Source organism: Neolamprologus multifasciatus, chromosome 2, assembly GCF_963576455.1.
Source record: "Neolamprologus multifasciatus chromosome 2, fNeoMul1.2, whole genome shotgun sequence".
NCBI lineage: Eukaryota > Metazoa > Chordata > Actinopteri > Cichliformes > Cichlidae > Neolamprologus > Neolamprologus multifasciatus.
In genome coordinates this window covers 36,827,294-36,841,324 of record NC_140440.1, presented here as the reverse complement: position 1 = coordinate 36,841,324, position 14,031 = coordinate 36,827,294, and the positions used below count along the sequence as shown (strand labels likewise).

At 44.9% G+C, this 14,031-nt stretch overlaps 1 protein-coding gene across 1 annotated transcript in view; it reads right to left on the bottom strand.

Annotated features, from left to right (window-relative positions):
• Positions 1–14,031, bottom strand: part of LOC146525022 (cystine/glutamate transporter-like) — a 65,404-nt gene that overhangs the window by 8,695 nt on the left and 42,678 nt on the right. The window contains exons 10-11 of the mRNA XM_085175187.1: positions 12,510–12,659; positions 3,846–4,023 (exon numbers count right to left, since the gene is read on the bottom strand). Of these exons, the coding sequence (XP_085031313.1) occupies positions 3,846–4,023; positions 12,510–12,659 (328 nt within the window). The remainder of the gene's footprint in view (positions 1–3,845; positions 4,024–12,509; positions 12,660–14,031) is intronic.

Genomic DNA, 14,031 nt, shown 5'->3' with positions numbered 1-14,031 from the left:
TGCCGCGCCGCCAGTTCATTGTCAAGAGCTTTCTTTAGCAGGTTATCATCAAGGATGTGTTTGCACATTGTATTAATCTTTCCCTCAACCCTTACAAGTCTCCCAGTTCCTGTTGCTGAAAAACTTTCCCACAACATGATGCTGCCACCACCATGTTTAACTTCAGGGATAGTACTGCCCAGGTCATGAACAGTTCCTGGTTTCCTTCAGACATGATGTTTGGCATTCAGGCCAAGTATTGCAACTTTCTTCTAGAGAACTTTGCTTCTCATGGTATGAGAGTCCAGACAAATGATGGCGGGTTCACCCTCCCCACCGCTCCCCACCTGGGACAGCTACCCCCCTACTGGGATGTTGTACTTGTTGGTTCTCGTGTGGTTGTTGACCCACTCCCTTGGTGGTCTTAGATCTCTTCTTCGGACTCTGCTGGGTACCAGTCAGTTCTTGGGCACCTGGAGCCGTAGAACCCTGATCTTGGCTTGCACCGGGGTAGCCTGTCTCTAGAGGGGTAAGCTACCTGTCTCCTCTGGTTCTCTCCTCGACTCTCACCCCTTGGCCATGGGCACTACATTTAGGGCCTTCCTGCTCTTGCTGGGATGGGTGCACAGGCATAGTCTTGGGTCTTTAATAATCCTGGGGGCTGTGGATGGGACGGTTCTCCCAGATCCATCTCGCCTCTGGTTCCTGGGGGGTGTTATTGTGGCTCCCCCCCACCCCCCTCATTTTTAACTACATTTCATGACAAAGACACACACGTACATACTCACACTTGACACTCTTTCTCTTTTTCTGTCTCACACTCACACACACACCACAAGAAGCTTGTTGATTAATGTACCTGTGCATTTTCCAATTATTGTGTTCCAGGTTTTATATGTTTTGTATGGTCATGAAGACCCTGGAAAGGCTCATCTTGGACTAGCTTCAACCCATAGTCAGACCACATCTGGATCCCCTTCAGTTTGCTTACCAGCCCCGCCTCGGAACTGAGGATGCCATCATCTCTACCTGCTCGATCGTGTCTACACCCATCTGGACCAGCCAACGAGCACTGTGAGGGTCTTGTTTTTTGACTTTTCCAGTGCTTTCAACACCATCAGACTGACCCTCCTGGGTGATAAGCAAACAGTGATGCAGGTGGATGCTTCTCTGTTGTCCTGGATTGTTTATTATCGAACAGTAAGACCACAATATGTGCATCTTCCACATTGTGTGTCTGGCAAGGTAATCAGCAACACAGGGGCACCACAAGGGACTGTCCTCTCCCCCTTCCTCTTCACCCTCTACACCACAGACTTCAGCCACTGCACAGAGACCTGACAACTTCAGAAGTTTTCTGATGACTCTGCAGCAGGGGTGATGAGACAGAGTACCGGGCTGTGGGTGACTCCTTTGTCACGTGGTGCAAGCAGAATCATCTGCAGCGCAACGTGGCAAAGACCATGGAATTGATTGTGGATTTTATGAGGACCAGGAAAACCTTGACCCCTGTTTCAACCAGGGGGTCAACATGGACATTGTGGAGGACTATAAATACCTTGGAGTACACAGACAATAAACTGGACTGGATTAAAAACACCACTGCACTCTGCAGGAAAGGCCAGAGTCGTCTCTATTTTGTGAGGCAGATGAGGTCCTTCAACATCTGTCAATGATCATGGTTTTTTATGAGTCTGCTGTTATCAGTGCTGTCCTCTATGCTGTTGCATGCTGGGGCAGCAGGTTGAGGGTCACAGATGCCAACAGACTCAATAAACTGATCTGCAAGGCCAGTAATTTTGTGGGGATGGAGCTGGACTCTGTTAAGGTGGTGTCAGAGAGGCGTATGTTGTCCAAGTTAAAGACAATGTTGGACAACACCTCCCACCCACTCCATGACGTGCTGGCTAGCCACAGGAGCACGCTCAGTGAGAGACTGAGATTACCAAAAAGCACAGCTGAACAACACAAATCATTCCTGCCTGTGGCTCCCTGTACAACTCCTCCATCTAACACACTTGTAAACACTGCAATAGTTACATCCTTTTGCACATGCTCTTTGCAACTCAGTAATGTTGCTGTCAATATTATTGATATTTATTTATAATCGCCTCTGTCAATCCTTGATATTTATTATTATATAATTATTGAGTGATTTGTATATATTGTGCTTTTTCTTAAATCTGTAACATATTGTATTGTTAAATAGTCTAGTCTGTTTCTGTTGCTGTACTGGACACACTGTAACCCACATCATTTCCTTAGGGATTGTCTGTGAAGGTTCTCAGTCATCCAGGTCATCGTAGTCAAAGGAGCTTGCAAAGAAAAGCGTCTGGACTTCTTTAAGTTACTTGAAGACGTTTCACCTCTCATCCGAGAAGCTTCTTCAGTTCTAAGGTCAAATGGTGGGGAGTCCCAGATATAAACCTAGTGGGAGTTTCCCCCCACAGAGGGACAAAAGGACCCCCTGATGATCCTCTAATCGCTTGAGCCAAGGTGTGGAACTGGGTGTGGGTCCCAATCAGCCAGAGTTTCAGGTGAGCTCATTGTGAAACCTGGCCCCACCTTATCATGTGATTTCCTGAGGTCAGATGGCCCAGGATGTGAGTGGGCGTTAAGGCGTCTGGGAAGGGATCTCAAAACTGGATTATAGATGGCAGAGAGTTGGTGTCGTAAACCACCGCCTCTTTTCAAAGATGGTCGCTCACAGTGGACATAGATGCTTCTTTCACTCCTCTTTCAAACCATCTGTCCTCTCTGTCCAAAATGTGAACATTGAACATTCCTTAGGGATTAATAAAGTATTCTGATTCTGATATGTATGTTTGTTTTTCTTACAGATGCGGAACTTCGTAACACACATTGTGCATATTTATTTGTACTCTATCCTCTGTTTCTTCCTTGACCTTGAGTTTTGCGCTTCCTTACAGTTTTTATTTCTGTAGTGCTGGAGGTCTCTTCCTGTTGAAGAACAAGTTTCAGCTCAAGACAGAAGCATCACACCAGGAGAGTAACACTGAATCCAGTTCAATAACACTTCTTGTAAATAACCGGTCGTCCTTTTTAATAACCAACTTTTTCAGTAGCTCAATGGACTTGATAAAACTCAACCAACCAACAAAGACCACCAGAGGACATTAGTGATGTGTCGGTCGCGAACGAAATGGATCTTAGAGCCAGATCTTTGATGTGAACAACGCGAGCCGGCTCCTTATCGCGAGCCGTGGGTTTTTTTTTTTTCTTTCTCTCACCCTCTCTCTCGCACTTTTTTCCGCTTCACTCCGCATGCGAGCCTTGTGCTTTGCGCTGGGATGAGGGAGGAGGGGCGGTAGTTACACTCAGTAGCACAGGAACAGAGCGGGAGGCAGAGAAAGAGAGCCAGGGACAACAACGTCACATTAGAAAGGTATAGTAATCATCCACAACTATTTTCAGTTGCAGATGATAAAGGATTCAGAAAGTTTATTCATGCAGGCACATATGACAGAGAATGTGCATCTTCTTTTTGTTCTTATATTTTAATTTATATTTAATTGTGTTGTGGTTTGCAGTGTTTGCAATTACTTCAGTATTAAATGAGGAAAAAGAAAAAATTATTTTGGGTGGTTGATATTTTTCACAGGGGGGTGGCACTGTGGATGAATGCACATGTTTTATCTGACAGATTTTTACAGTGGATGATAACACTCCTAGGAATTTGTGCTTCCTCCCCACCAAACTGGGGATTTTTTCCATCTCAGGTGAATTAACTACTACACTACAGATCACTTCCATTATTAAATAAATAATTGACAAATAGTGCTTTATTAATTTCATGTTTGCAGCTAAATCAAGTGACCCATGAGTAACTGTTAATGATGTGTTACCTAAAGTCCTCTGAAGCCACTTCGGTCTGTGGTTGAAGTAAATAAAGATGTAGTATGCAGGGATGCCAGTGAGGGAAATGGCAAATCCAATTCCTGTGTTAACAGGGTCCGAGTACAGAGACAGAAAGACCATGAAGAAACATGTGATGCAGAACACCACTGGAAAAAACAGTGGAACCTGCGGAAAAATCAACAGTGAAATTATATACTGTACAAACAAAGATGGTGAAAAGTCAGGATTTTGCAGAACTGATTGAATGTTTTGTGTTTAAACTTTCAGAGGAAAATGTAAGAGCTACAGTGCTGTGAAAAAAGTATTTGTCCCCTTCACAGTTCCTTAGTATTTATGTCACAATTTCATGTTTTAAATCATGGCACAAACTTTAATATTAGACTAAGATATTCAATTCAATTCAATTCAATTTTATTTATATAGCGCCAAATCACAACAAATGTCGCCTCAAGGCGCTTCATAGATACAGAGAAAAGCCCAACAATCATATGACCCCCTATGAGCAAGCACTTTGGCGACAGTGGGAAGGAAAAACTCCCTTTTTTTTTTTTTTTTTTTTTTTTTTTTTTTTTCGCCTGTCCCATTTGGTTCTTTAGCCGTCAGAATTGTTGTCTGAAGACCAACAAGGATACCCAATGGATTTATTTTGCCAAATGGATCATCATGGCATTGCCGTATTGGTCCATTTGATCGACCTTTGTTTTTATTATTTATTTTATTTTCAGTTGTTACAGACGGGACAGACATGAGTGAGGGATAGGAAAGGGAGAAAGAAAGAGGAAGAAAAAGAAAAACAGAAGGGGAGAGGGACAGTGAGAAAGGGGGGAAGAAAAAATATCTCCGGGATCACCTGTTGAGAGAAAAAGAATAGAAAACAAGCAAAAAAAAAAAAACAAAACAATGCAACATACTATACACAACACCATCGCATTAATCTAGCTAAGTGTAAACAGCAGTAAATACTAAATATTGAATGTTGTTGTGCAGCACGCAGGACAGACAGCGCACAATGTGCTTTGAAGTAGCAGCCAAGAAAGGTGTGATTTAAGTCTACGAATAGTGAACACCCATGTGCACACCTGTGTGGATCGGCGCGCTTGTATTCAAATGGTTTCCCCATGTAATGGTCTGCTAGAGGATGTAGAGAGCCATAGCCCCGTCCCCCAGGGCATGAAGCAGGCATGGAGGAGATCCAGGCCCCAGACATCCAGAGGCCCCAGAGTGCAAGAGCCCAAGGAGGACCACCGGAGGGGCATCCGTGCCACCTTCATGGGAAGGGCTGAGGATCCCCAGATGAGGGGTCACCCAGTAGCCACCGGGCAGAAGCTAGAGGGGGCTGCACCGGCGTGCCCGCCGGCTCTGCCGGCAGCCAGCTGTGCCAGAGTGAACCGAGCCGCAGGCACAGAGGCCGGAGGCCCGAGGGCCCCCCGCGCCCCGGAAGAGGCCTGACCGAGCAGCAGGCGCCAGGCCCCGCCAAGTAGTCACCGGGAGTGAGCTGGTACATACCTGAGCGCCCAGCCCCGGACACCAAGAACCACCAACGCACCGACCCCTGAGGGCATCAGTCACCGGCAGGGAGTGTGGTGAGGGGAGATAGGCCTCCACACTTTGGAGGGCCTTGGAGTTCCCAGAGAGGTGAAGTCTAAGACCCGACCTGACATATAGACACAGACAAACAGGCACACACAGACACAGACATGCATTCCCACCCTCATGCACACATATACAAACACTCAGCACTCACCCAACGCAGGAATAAACGTAAATGGACATGTACACACAATCACACTCCCCAAACATACTCTATACCCCGGGTCCAGGTATCCTCACCCCCAGAGATGGAAACGGCACCCAGACCCAAGAGATGTTACCCTTCCCTCCGGGGTGGAGGCAAGCAGACCGCCCCAGGCTCCGCAGCAGCAGGGAGGCCAATCGGACAGCCAGCATCTCTTCCCAGCCCCCCCGCCCCGATGGCTAGCAGAGAACAGGGGTGTGTTAAGACCCCATACCTCCCTCCTCCCGCTCAAGTGTAGTGTTGCTGCGTGTTGCTCTAAAGTGTATTTAAAACAAGGGAGAGCATGGTGCTGCTGCCAGAGAGCAGCAGGTGTTAGCACGGCCCCTCCCGAGAACCCTCAATGTCTACATGGATTTAAAATTGAGAGGTGGGCACCGGCGCCAGAGGCAGGTTTGAATACACAGACCGTCTACTGGACACCGTTAACGTGCCCACCCTCAAGGCCCTATATATATATATATGTGTGTTATGAGAGTGTAAGTAATGTGGATGTCTAAGTTGTGAGATAAAATTGAGGCACAGGTGGCCAGAAGAGGACAGAGGGGGGGGGGAATGTCTCCCCTGCACCCTGGTGACACACCCGCACCCCAAAGCCCTACCTGTGTGGGTGGGTGTGGTGGAGCGTGAAGAGGGAGGCAGCCGGGGATGGGGAGGAAAAGAAGGGAGGGGAGGGTGTCCCTCCCTAGGGCCAGCTCCCCCGCTGACCCCAATATGCACCCCCGTCCTCTGGTATCCACCAAGGCAAGGGAGCCCAGGCCCATCCAGACCGGGGCCTACGGCAGCAACACCGCCAAGCCCCACAGGACCCGGGGCAGCCCACTCTACCCCACCGCAGAGGAAACTGTACCCACCCCAACATTCAATCATCTCCCAGACTACACAAGACACAGACACCCAGGTTAAGTTTATTCTCCACCTCTCCTATGTCTCTCCCCCACCTGCAGAGTGGACTCCTGCAAAGATGGAACAACCTCCCTGCCAGTTCAAGAGCCCCCCGGTTAGGCCGATGCACAAGAGGCCCCCTGCGCCAGGGCTGAGCCCCCGTGCACCCACCCGCCCACAACCTCGGCGACACACCGACGAGGACCGAAGCCCCCAAGGCCCAGCCAGAGCCCCAGCACGGAGGCGAAGCACCCCCGAACCCCAAACCCCCACGCCCGCCCCGGATCCACTCAGGGGCAGCCAGGCCACCAGGCCAGTAACCTACGTCCACCAGCACAGACCATCCTCCAGCCCCGCTGCACGCGGCACGAGGAGAACAACCTCTGAGAGCGACCAGAGCCACTAACCAGGTTATGAACACAACCCCCGGGTTAAGCCCTCCAGGGATAACGTCTCTAGGGGTCCTCCAGGTGCCCTAAGCCCATCCCAACCTCCACATCAACCACAATAGCCAAGGCGGGACCAAACCACGACCCCCCACCCCCGCTAGGTGATGGAGCCGATCAAAAAACTCCCTTTTAACAGGAAGAAACCTCCGGCAGAACCAGGCTCAGGGAGGGGCGGGGCCATCTGCTGCGACCGGTTAGGGTGAGAGAAGGAAGACAGGATAAAGACATGCTGTGGAAGAGAGACAGAGATTAATAACAGATACGATTCAATACAGAGAGGTCTGTTAACACATAGTAAGTGAGAAAGGTGACTGGAAAGGAAAAACTCAATGCATCATGGGAATCCCCCGGCAGCCTACATCTATTGCAGCATAACTAAGGGAGGATTCAGGGTCACCTGGTCCAGCCCTAACTATATGCTTTAGCAAAAAGGAAAGTTTTAAGCCTAATCTTAAAAGTAGAGATAGTGTCTGTCTCCCGAATCCAAACTGGAAGCTGGTTCCACAGAAGAGGGGCCTGAAAACTGAAGGCTCTCCCTCCCATTCTACTTTTAAATACTCTAGGAACAACAAGTAGGCCTGCAGAGCGAGAGCGAAGTGCTCTAATAGGGTGATATGGTACTACAAGGTCATTAAGATAAGATGGGGCCTGATTATTTAAGACCTTGTATGTGAGGAGCAGGATTTTGAATTCAATTCTGGATTTAACAGGAAGCCAATGAAGGGAAGCCAAAACAGGAGAAATATGCTCTCTCTTTCTAGTCCCTGTCAGTACTCTTGCTGCAGCATTTTGGATTAACTGAAGGCTTTTCAGTGAGTTTTTTGGACATCCTGATAATAATGAATTGCAGTACTCCAGCCTGGAAGTAATAAATGCATGAACTAGTTTTTCAGCGTCACTCTGAGACAGGATATTTCTAATTTTAGAGATGTTGCGCAAATGGAAGAACGCAGTCTTACATATTTGTGGCCATCCAAGTCTTTATGTCTTTAAGACATTCCTGCAGTTTAACTAATTGGTGTGTGTTATCTGGCTTCATGGACAGATAGAGCTGGGTGTCATCTGCATAGCAGTGAAAATGTATGCTATGTCTTCTAATGATGCTGCCTAGGGGAAGCATGTATAATGTAAACAGAATTGGTCCTAGCACTGAACCCTGTGGAACTCCATAATTAACCTCAGTGTGTGAAGAGGACTCTCCATTTACATGCACAAATTGGAGTCTATTAGATAGATATGATACAAAACACTGCAGTGCAATACCTGTAATACCTACAGCATGTTCTAATCGCTCTAATAGGATATTATGGTCAACAGTATCGAATGCTGCACTAAGGTCAAGAAGGACAAGCACAGAGATGAGTCCACTGTCAGAGGCCATAAGAAGATCATTTGTAACCTTCACTAAAGCTGTTTCTGTGCTGTGATGAACTCTGAAACCTGACTGAAACTCTTCAAATAAACCATTCCTCTGCAGATGATCTGTTAGCTGTTTGACAACTACTCTTTCAAGGATTTTTGATATGAAAGGAAGGTTGGAGATTGGCCTATAATTAGCTAAGACTGCTGGGTCTAGAGATGACTTTTTGAGTAAAGGTTTAACTGCAGCCACCTTGAAGGCCTGTGGTACATAGCCGATTATTAGAGATAGGTTGATCATATATAAGATCGAAGAATTAATCAATGGCAGGACTTCTTTGAGCAGTTTTGTAGGAATGGGGTCTAAAAGACACGTTGATGGTTTGGAGGAAGTAATTATTGAAGTTAACTCAGAAAGATCAATTGGAGAAAAAGAGTCTAACTTAACATCAATGAAACTAAGAGTAGCTGTAGATAATATTACGTCTGTGGGATGATTATTGGTAATTTTTTCTCTAATGATAAAAATTTTATTTGTTAAGAAGTTCATGAAGTCATCACTAGTTAACGTTAAAGGGATGTTTGGCTCAAAAGAGCTCTGACTTTTTGTCAGCCTGGCTACAGTGCTGAAGAGAAACCTGGGGTTGTTCTTATTTTCTTCAATCAGTGATGAGTAGTAAGCTGTTCTGGCTTTGCGGAGGGCTTTCTTATAAAGCAACAAACTATTTCTCCAGGCTAAATGATGATCCTCTAAATTTGTGACACGCCATTTCCTCTCCAGATTACGAGTCATCTGCTTTAGGGTACGTGTTTGAGAATTATACCACGGGGTCAGGTACTTCTGATTAGAGACCTTAGTTTTCACAGGAGCTACAGTATCCAGAGTCGTACGTAGTGAGGAGGTGAAATTATTAACAAGATAATCGACCTCTGTTGGGGTAGCGTTCAGATAGCTGCTCTGCTCTGTGTTGGTACAGGGCATTGACGATGATAACAGTGGCTGGATTATATTCTTAAACTTAGTTACAGCGCTTTCAGAAAGACATCTACTTTGATAAAGTCCACTCTCCACTGCTGCGTAATCAATTATTGTAAATGTAAATGTTATCAAGAAATGATCAGACAGGAGAGGGTTTTCAGGAAACACTGTTAAATGTTCAGTTTCTATGCCATATGTTAAAACAAGATCTAGAGTGTGATTAAAGTGGTGGGTGGGTTCTTTTACATTTTGAGAGAAACCAATTGAGTCTAACAACAGATTAAATGCCATGTTGAGGCTGTCATTTTTAGCATCTACATGGATGTTAAAATCACCCACAATAATTATTTTATCTGAGCTCAGAACTAAATTATTTATAAAGTCTGAGAAATCAGACAGAAACTCTGTGTAAGGCCCAGGTGGACGATAGATGATAACAAGTAAGACTGGTTTCTGAGTTTCACAGCTGGGGTGGACGAGGCTAAGCATCAGGCTTTCAAATGAATTAAAAGTCTGTCTTGATCTTTCATTAATTAATAGACTGGTGTGAAAAATTGCTGCCACACCGCCCCCTCGACCTGTGCTTCGAGATTTCTGGTAGTTAGAATGACTCGGGGGTGTTGATTCATTTAAACTAACATAATCATCCTGCTGCAACCAGGTTTCTGTAAGGCAGAGTAAATCAATTTGTTGATCAATTATTAAGTCATGTACTAACAGAGACTTGGAGGAGAGAGACCTAATATTTAATGATCCACATTTCACTGTTTTACTCTTTGGTTCAGATGTGGATACTGTATTGTTCTTTCTTTGTGATTGTTTAAGTTGTTTGTTGCTGGTTTTTAGTTTGTTTTTTGTCTTTTTGGAAGCAGACACAGTCTCTATGGAGATGGGTTTTTGGGGGGGTAGCAGGAGGAGAGAAGCTGCAGAGAGGCGTGTAAGACTGCAACTCTGCTTCCTGGTCCCAACTCTGGATAGTTATGTTTTGAGGGGTTTAATAAATTTGTCCATATTTCTAGAAATGAGAGCTGCTCCATCCAAAGTGGGATGGATGCCGTCTCTCCTAACAAGACCAGGTTTCCTCCAGAAGGTTTGCCAATTATCTATGAAGCCCACATCGTTTCTGGGACACCACTCAGACAGCCAGCAATTTAAGGAGAACATGCGGCTAAACATGTCACTCCTGGTCTGATTGGGGAGGGGACCAGAGAAAACTACAGAGTCCGACATTGTTTTGGCAAAGTTGCACACCGATTCAATATTGATTTTAGTGACCTCCGATTGGCGTAACCGGGTGTCATTACTGCCGACGTGAATTATGATTTTATTGAATTTACGTTTACCCTTAGCCAGCAGTTTTAAATTTCCTTCAATGTCGCCTGCTCTGGCCCCTGGAAGACAATTGACTATGGTTGCCGGTGTCTCTAGCTTCACATGTCTGAGAACAGAATCACCAATTACCAGAGTTTGACCCCCAGCGGGTGTGTCACCGAGTGGGGAAAAACGGTTAGACACATGAACGGGTTGGTGGTGTACCTGGGGCTTCTGTTTAGGACTACGCTTCCTCCTCACCGTTACCCAGCGATCTTTCCCCAGCTGCTTGGGGTCTGCCGGGGAACAGCTAGCGGGGCCTACGCTATCTTCGGCTGCACCAGCTACAGGGGCCTGGCTAGCTAAGGGTGAGAGCAGGGTGCAAAGCCGAGTCTCCAGATCAGTAATCCTGGCCTCCAGAGCTGCAAATATGCTACATTTGTTACAGACATCATTACTGCTAAAGGAGGCCGAGGAGTAACTAAACATCTGACACAATGAGCAAGAAAGTGCAGAAGGGACAGGTGAAGTAGCCATGGTGCTAACGGGTCGGCTACGAGCTAAGCTAGCGAAACAGTACAGAGACAGTGAGTGAATACTTTGGCTATAAATTAGGTAGTGAGTACAGAGAAAGTGTGCTTCGGAAGAAGCACGTGAAGATTATACTGTGAAAAAAGAATGTATTTAAAAGTTGTTAATTAAACTGCTAAGCAAATAAGCTACTCAGAAACACCACTGTGTTTGAGCAGGAACAGGAAGCGAGCGAACACCAAGTGACAGCCTTGACATCCTCTATTGTTGTGGTGGTTTATGTTTCATACAAATGAAAACACAGTTGCTATAGTGAATCCATGCACATTAGGTGGTACTCAGTTGTGATGGAAAATGAATGAAATGCAGTAGAGTCAAGTCAAGTAGGTACTAGTGGAAAAGAGGCTAAAGTTATTTCTTAGGCTTTGAGAAAACAGTGAACCCCAGAGAGAGCCATTATGGACAAATGAAGAAAACCTGGATCAGTGGTGAACCTTCCAGGAGTAGCTGGTCTACCAAAGAGTGCATTGAAGACTCATCCAGCATCACCCCAACATCTAAAGGACTGTAGGCCTCAATTCATGAATCAAAAATAAGAAAGAGACCAAGCAAAATGCTATCCATGGGAGAGTTCCAAGCTGCTGACCAAACAAAACACAAAAGCTCATCTCAAACTTGACGGGAGTCTTTTCCCAAGACTTTGGGGAAAAGATTCTGTTGCCTGACAAGACGAAAGCTGAACCTTTTTGGAAGGTTTGAGTCCTGGTTACATCTGGTGTCACACCATTGCATACAAAGAGCATCATACTAACAGTCAAACATGATAGCGGTAGTGTGGTGGTCTGGGGCAGCTTTAAGAGTTGAACAACTTGCCATGATTGATCAAACGGTGAATTCTGCTGTCTACCAGAAAAGTTCAGCAGTCACACTTGAATGATGCAGTGGGTCAATGATCCAAAACACACCAGCAAGTCCACCCCCGAATGGCTCAAAAATAAATTAATAAATGAAGGCTTTGGAGAAGCATGGTCAAAGTCAGGACTGAGAAAACTGCGAAGCTTTAGCATGACAACACAAACACTTGGTGGTAGTTCTTGCTGTGAAGGGTGTCACAACCAGTGATTAGGTTTAGGGGACAATTACTTTTAAAATATAAAATGCAATTTGTTTGATGATCTGAAACATAAGTGTGACAAATGTAGAAAACACTAAGAAATCAGAAACGAGGCAAATACTTATACACGGCACTATATCTGAATGCATGAAAGGTTAATTGCATATATAACTGTTAATACTGCAATGTCTAAGTTCAGATGTATCTGCATAGTGGTGTGGAAATACTGACTTTAAAAGGGCGGGGGAGGTCCGGCTTTGTGTATCGGAGGTAGATCAAACCCAGCACCACCACACCGATGAACAGCCATCGCAGGAAGCTCATGAAGTTCAACAGACTGTAGATGTCTCCAACTAACAGCTGGAGCATGGTCATAGGGTACTGTACATTCACATACACATCCAAATACACACACACATACAAGACAGTTGTATTTCCATCAGTCAAGACTGTGTATTTACAGTGTAGATTTACAGTAGGTTTTATGGACTCAAAACTTGAGATCTTTGGTTCCTTCTTCACAGGCTGTTTTACTGGATCCAGGGTCAGTGATAGGAGCCTTGAAACAAAATGGCTGTCGCAGCATTCTGGATTGCCATGCAATACCCTCTGGTATGGACTAGAGATGGACCGATCTGATATTACCTATCTGTATCGGTCTGATACTGACCTAAATTACTGGATTGGATATTGTAGAGAAATAAAAAATGTAATCCGATCCATTAAATATTACAAAAGCACCTCACAAAACTTGCGACATAGTGTAACCCAGCTCATAACCTCAGCACGTCGAAGCAGTATGCGTCACGTGATAGAGCAGCTGTGGCGTGCGAGACCTGTCGGCGGTCTGGTTGAGCATTTGGAGCCTAGAAAGCTATCCCAGAGAAGTAAAGTAAGTCTGTAAATTCATCTCTGAATGTTGGTGAAGCATTCCTACATTAAGCTTAACAACTGATATATGGAGCTCGGACGTCTGTGCACTGTCATTGCTAAGTCTAACCATACAATGGATAGATTCAAGTTTTACTTTGAAAGAAAAAACTGTGTTGCTGGTCAAGTTTCATGGTTCAAAAACAAAACAAAACAATGAAAAACACTTATACTTGTGTTTTGTATAGAAATTAGACAAAATTCAGTCTGAGGTTAAATGTGATAGAAACAGCTTACACTGACATCTATCTCGATAAAAGATGAGTGTCACAAAGCCGTGTTTGCATTTATTTGCACTGCTTTCCACTCTGGATGTCTATTTATGTTCAGCTTTATTTATAAAAGGGTCCATTATACAACCTGTTTTTTCGGGGGGGGGTTTAAGTTGTTGAATATTAACATTATTTTGCGCTGATATTGCACTTTTTTCAGAACCAAAAACTTTTTGAAATCTGCAGTTCTGCTAAAAGTTTAAATAAAAAGATCAGTATTGCTGAAATGTGAAATATTTTGGGTGGAGCGTATTTTTTAAATACAAGTATAATAGAATAGCTTTAGCATTTTGTTTAAATTAAAATTTAATTAAAATTTGACTATGAACTTTTACAAAGTGCAGGAAGATATTAAAACACAGTTATTGATTATAAAATAGACTATATCGGATTCATATCGGTATATCTAAATTTATGATATCGGTATCGGACATAAAAAAGTGGTATCATGCCACCTCTGGTATGCACATCTCCTACATGCACGGACTGTTTACTCCAGAGATCAGCTGATCGCCCTGATGCCGGCCGGCTCGCTGACCAGACCCGCAGAA